The 5,976-nt window shown below is 49.0% G+C and overlaps 1 protein-coding gene across 1 annotated transcript in view; it reads left to right on the top strand.

Annotated features, from left to right (window-relative positions):
* The window catches only part of STARD9 (StAR-related lipid transfer (START) domain containing 9), a 114,988-nt gene extending 110,345 nt beyond the window's left edge, over positions 1 to 4,643 (top strand). The window contains exons 27-34 of the mRNA XM_006831888.1: positions 2,065 to 2,156; positions 2,345 to 2,459; positions 2,686 to 2,750; positions 2,912 to 3,114; positions 3,311 to 3,390; positions 3,626 to 3,784; positions 4,188 to 4,281; positions 4,552 to 4,643. Of these exons, the coding sequence (XP_006831951.1) occupies positions 2,065 to 2,156; positions 2,345 to 2,459; positions 2,686 to 2,750; positions 2,912 to 3,114; positions 3,311 to 3,390; positions 3,626 to 3,784; positions 4,188 to 4,281; positions 4,552 to 4,643 (900 nt within the window). The remainder of the gene's footprint in view (positions 1 to 2,064; positions 2,157 to 2,344; positions 2,460 to 2,685; positions 2,751 to 2,911; positions 3,115 to 3,310; positions 3,391 to 3,625; positions 3,785 to 4,187; positions 4,282 to 4,551) is intronic.
* Positions 4,644 to 5,976: the final 1,333 nt, after the last annotated feature.

The following is a 5,976-nucleotide window of genomic DNA, read 5'->3' as shown; positions in this document are numbered from 1 at the left end:
CCCACTGGACTAACTGCTTCCAAGCATTCCCCTAACTCACGTTCCTACGCTCCACTAGCCCACTGGACTAACTGCTTCCAAGCATTCCCCTAACTTTTTGTTCTTCTTAGTACTCTCTCGTTTTTTGACGTAAAAATACAACACATTTGCCAGTTCAGCAATTTTTCCATTTATAATTATAATTCAATGGCATTGATTCCATTTGCAATGGTATGTAATCATTACCACTACCACTATCCTATCTTTTTCCAAATGATTCCACCCCTAACAGGAACTAAGCGCTCCCCCGCAAGCAGTCACTCCCCGCTCTCCTTCCCTTCCACCACTGGTGACCACTAAGCTTTGGGCTCATTATAGATTGGTCTGTTTTACAAAAGTGGAATTTTTAGCCAGTATTAGCCCTTTTGTGGTCTGATCTATTAGATATATGGTTCCCAAATTCTTCTCCTAATTTGCATGTTGTCTCTTTGTTGATAGCGTTCTTTGATGAACAAAAGCTTCAAATTTTTATGAGGTTTCATTTATTTACTTATCTTTTTAAACGTGTCTTCTGGCAGTAATGCTCGAGTTTCTCCCCTGTATACCTTGACCTGTGAGAACTAATGTTTGCATGATGTCATGTTTTTCCAGATGGCCATCCAGCTGTCTCAGAAATGCTTATGTAATCATGGAGCTTTATTTTGAAGTCATCAATGTAGCAGTAAGAGCAGATGAGAGCACCCTGGAGTAATGATATTTTAGAGTGAGAAAAAAGGGCCCTAGACCCAAGTCTTGAAAGAATTCCAAAATATGAATTTGTGGTTGCGAAGGATGAGTTACCAAAGAAAGCCAAGGAATGTCCAGAGAGTAGGAAACCAGGAGCAGGATGATTCAGGAAGCAAGCAGAGGGCTGGCAGACCTAGCTACATATGTCAAGGTGACCTTGGTGACTGCTGCTTGCTGAGGGGATGGTTGGGGGCTACAGTGCTAGTGAGATGTGGGAAATGGGGAAGACTAAGGGTGAAAGTCCTTTCAGGATGTTGATCTGTAATTGGCAGGAAAGCAAAGAAAGTTGTAATGGAGGAAAAAGTGGCATCAAAGTTTCATGTTTAATGCTAATAAAAAGATCCAGTGAAGAGGAAGTGGTGGAGGAAACAGGAGGTGCAGTGCTCAGCATCAGAAGGCTCCAGAGAAGCTGGCAGATCTAGCTCTCTGGTGGGTGGACCTGGCTGCAGTGGAGAGAGCCCTCCTGTACTGGAGAAGGAGGGAAGATGGAGGACGGAGGGACACTGGCATTGTTCAGCCACTCCTGTCTTAGAAGTTCTGAGATAGGGTGATGAGTGTGTGTCAGATCCAAAAGTTGAAGTGAGAGTGGGGTGACCATCCCCATATGAACCTAAATTGAGATCTTTGGCTGCAGTGGAGCAGGGCAAGTGTCATAGTTGGTTTGCTTTCCTCCTCCCCATTTTGTCTCCTTCTTGGGATCTGTTTGGTGCCTCTACCCATTGCCACCCCCACCCCTCTGCAGGCTGCCATAGTCCTTGGTGCTGCCGGGCTCCATTTTGTTCTGATTTCCATTGGACCTCTCCTACAAATAGCTGTTGGATATTTGGCTTAGAGGATAAGGAGATTGGTTGTCCAGGACTGGTTTATAGTGCTGTTGATCTCTTGTAGGCATCAGCCGCCTATAATTTAAATGTTGTTAAATGCCACTGAATTGGGTTTCTGACTCATAGTCACCTTATATAAGGTTTCCAAGGAGCAGCTGGTGGGTTTTTATCGCCAACCTTGCAATTGACAATCTAGTGCTTATCTTACCCACTAAGATTCCATAGTTGTTAAGTGCCATTGAGTATGTTCTGATTCAGAGAGATCCTGTATAGGCTTTCTGAGGAGTGGCTAGTGAGTTTGAAGTGATGACCTTGCAGTTGAAACTGATCTTGTGGTCCAGTGCTTACCCCACAGCGCCACACCCAGTGTTTTCCATGGGACCATGGCTGGAAACCATTCGGTGCAGAAGAGCCTCTGCGCTTGCATTCTGGCTTTCTTTCTCTGCTCCAGCCCTGAGCATCCTCTCCTCTGCAGGGAGACACAAACTTGTCTGATTCAAGAGACATCTGGATAGGGGACGGACGGGGCCATTCTGCAGTAAGGAACAATCACCTGTATGTAGCTGGGTCCTCCCGGAAGAGCTCAGGCAATGGTGAGTGGAGGGGAGGGTAGTTTGGGAACTTTGGGGACTGGACATGCTAGAGCCTAGGGAGCTGCTGACTTGAGTGCCTGTCCCTATCCTGCTGGAGAAGTTGCTTTCCTGGAGCCCTCCTGGCCCATGCTGTCTGAACACCCTGTTGATTGTAGGCTACAGAGGCTCCCTGGGCAGTTGCTGCTGCTCCCCATCCAGCCTGTCCAGCTCAGGGACCTGCTTCCCCTCCTCCTACCAGGACCTGGCCAAGCACATCGTGGACACCTCGATGGCTGATGTGGGTAACTCCTACCACACTCCTCCTTAAGCCAGATGTCTGCTGGGTGGGCATCGAAGCAGGGAAGAGGAAAAGGGCAGATTAGGGCCACCAAGGTGGACACGGGCTCCTTCAGGCGTTCTCCATCTTGAGAAAAGGGGAATTTTATGCACACAATTTGGACTACCAACCCAGCAGCCTGGTATCTCGATGTCCACTAACTTGGATATGGTCATCATGTGCCCAGGTGATGGCTGCTTGCTCGGATAACCTGCACCACCTCTTCATGGGCCAGGCAGCAGCTGGTTGGAGGTAAGTTTCTTTGCAGCGTCTTGGTCCTAACCTTGTTGTGCTTGGCTTCCTTTCTCCTTTACCTCCTCTGCCCTGACTTCCAGATGCTCACCCCAATCTCTGGAACCCATTTTCCACCACCACCTCCTTCTTCTTCCTCATCCTGGTGTTTCCCACCCCAGCTATCAGGGTGAAGAGCAAGAGATACAACTTTACTACAAGGTGTTTTCTTCCACTCGGCACGGCTTCCTGGGGGCAGGAGTGGTGACGCAGCCACTGCCTCAGGTGTGGACAGCTGTGAGTGACCCCACACTGTGGCCCCTGTATCACAAGCCCATCCAGACAGCACGGCTGCATCAACGGGTAACCAACAACATCAGCCTGGGTGAGCCAGCAGGTCCTGGTCAGGGGACAGAGGTCAGAGGGTTGGAGGCAACCCCTGGGAGGCCAGGTATTCACATTAACATCCAGATTGCTCAGGCAAGGAAGTTCAGCAGAGGGGCAGAGGGTCCAGAACTGGGAAGGGTCCAGAACTGGTGTCTGTCATGTGTCTGCTGACTCTCATCATCCTGCCCCTGCAGTATACCTGGTGTGCAATACCACCCTTTGTGCAATGAAGCAGCCACGGGATTTCTGTTGTGTCTGTGTGGAAGCCAAAGAGGTACCTGCCTTGCTGATGAAGATACATGGGATGATCTCAGGGTGGGATGTCCTGAGAAGCACCCTCTCCTGGGAGTCAAGGCCTTGAGAGGAAGGCAGCTAAGTTGGGCTGGAGCTGGAGTGATGAAGGGTTTGCATGAAGGCTGGCCTGGTGTTCATCTTGTGACCTCAACCATATGTGAGCTCTTCCTGGTTTCCATCACACAGGCAGGTCTCAAATCCATCTTTGTCCCCAGGGGCAACTGTCTATCATGGCAGCTCAGTCCGTGTATGACACATCCATGCCACGACCCAGCAAAGAAATGGTCCGAGGGGAGATCCTGCCCAGTGCCTGGATCCTGCAGCCTCTTACAATGGAAGGGAAGGAGATGACCAGAGTCATCTACCTGACTCAGGTAACACACCTCAAGCAGCCAGCAAATCTGCTTGCAAACCTTGGTTTGACCCCCTTGGGCCTGACGCCTAGGTCCTTTGACTTAGAATTCTCTTGAGAGCTGTGGGCTGAAGGGCTTACAGTAGAGGGAGTCAGCTGGAGATGAGACGGTGGAGTGAGTTATCTTTCCTGCAGTTGCTCCCAGGGTTCTCACAGTGAGAGAGAATGGCCACTTAGACAGAGCAGAGGGAGACAACCCATTAGAACATTACAGCCTAGTGCCAGGAAGCTCTCAAACAGCAGTCAGACAGCCTTCTCCCATCAGGGCAGCCTGTGAGGCTCCCTGTGGCGTAGGTGGGCCTTTGGCGCGCTCTCAGCACCTGTTTGCAGCAGCTTTGACTCTCCCCCACTCTGCTTTATTTCAGGTAGAACTTGGTGCTCCAGGCTTCCCTCCTCAGCTCTTGAACTCTTTTATCAAACAGCAACCACTGGTGATAGCTAGACTGGCTTCCTTCCTTGGTAGTTAGCATCTGGCCCTCAAGATGGTGCTGCTGAGATGCAAGCCCAGCACACTCGGGAGAGGCTGTATAGCAGCTACTTGTTCCTTTCTGTGCCTGAGGCAAGAAGATCTGTGGTAGCCTGCGGTGTCCCACTGAACAGACAACCCTCAGTCCAGTCAATATTTGGTCATGGCTGGTACCTCTACAGAGCAAGGGGCCTGAACTGCTGGTCTTGACCATCAGGGGGAATGAAGCTCAGGTCACTCTTTGGATACCTCATGGCCGGCAGCCATCAAGAGCCAGGACTGGCTCTGGCCCTGGCCAGCCTTGGCCTATGGTGTTCAGAACCCAGCAGCCACTGGCCAAGACTCCCAGAGCTAAGGCCCTACTGTAGGATGGGGTGTTAAAACAATAGCAAAACAGAAGAAGGGTTTTTAAATGGCACAAACAGATTTAGAATCTTTTCTCCTTGAATTTTTGCAAAACGCGTTAACTTCTGGGTTTTTTCTCCCTCTCCTTCAGAGGAGAGGACATTTGGGCCTTTGCGTCAGTCACGATTGCTGCTGTGAAGCCACTACCTTAGAGCTCAGTGAGAAGCAGGTGGGTCAGGGTGGGGACCTAGTTTTTTGATGAAGACTGGGGACAGCCAGATACTGGCTGCTGACAATCCAAGAGGAAGATAAGATAAATGAACTCCTAAGGTGATTTGTCCTGGTGTGGCACTGTAGGATAAGCACTGAACTGCAAAGTTGGTTTGAACTACACAAGATTGGTGGTTCAAACCCACCAGCCACTCCTTGGAAACCCTATACATGGTCAGAGTTAGAATCAACTTGATGGCACTTACTTAACAAGGTGATTTGTTAGGAAATGGCTCAGCTCTGGTCTCTCCTCATTCAGAGGCTTGGTTCCTGCTGCCAGGGTCTGTTAAACCTTCAAGGCTGCTGAAGATTCCCTTCAATTCTGGTCCCAGAATCTTTGGTGGAAAGAGGGTGCCATGCAGAGACTGAGAAGATACGCTAAAAAGGTAGTTTTCTGTGTAGTGCCACAGAAATTTTTCTATAAGAGCAGGGTTCCCCACACCCCTTCTAGATAACCTCAGATTAAGTTATTTATGTATTACTGATGGAAAGTTTTTAAAATTGCTTTTAAAGTTCAATTTTTCTGTTTTTTTAAACATCTAATAGGCTTAATACCTTATCTTAATGTATTTCTTTTCCATGTAAAACTCTTCCTTTATTTAACTACTGGCCAGACGGCTCAGAATACTAGTATGTGAAGTTACCTTGTGACTGCCTGTGTGTCACTGGAAGTCAGCTGGTGCCTCTTACCTGGCTGGCTTCAAGCGCTGCTGTTTTTGTGCACGTGCTGAGGGGCCGCTCACGGGCTCAGCTCTGCGCAAGCTGATTACCTGCCCAATTCTGGCCAGCTACCACAACAGGAACATATGGAAAGGTTGAAAAGTAGCTCCTGTAATATTAATAGTGACCACAAACCCCCTGGAGGCAAGATCTTGAAAAGCAAATCATTACGTGGGACTCTGTGGGGACTGAAAGGAGCCCAAAGCAGAGCCCGGTGTAGAGAACATTCAGAGAGGAAGTGTGAAAGGTGATCCTGAGACCTAGCTCTACATGCTAACAGATCACAATGATGCCAGATTTTACACAGGTGGTTCTGGAATTCACCTGCAGGACTTGTTTCCAACAAGTTGCAG

Source organism: Chrysochloris asiatica, unplaced genomic scaffold, assembly GCF_000296735.1.
Source record: "Chrysochloris asiatica unplaced genomic scaffold, ChrAsi1.0 scaffold00004, whole genome shotgun sequence".
NCBI classification, from domain to species: domain Eukaryota; kingdom Metazoa; phylum Chordata; class Mammalia; order Afrosoricida; family Chrysochloridae; genus Chrysochloris; species Chrysochloris asiatica.
Note: the sequence above shows the minus strand (reverse complement) of the source record. Positions and strands in the feature narration are given on the sequence as shown.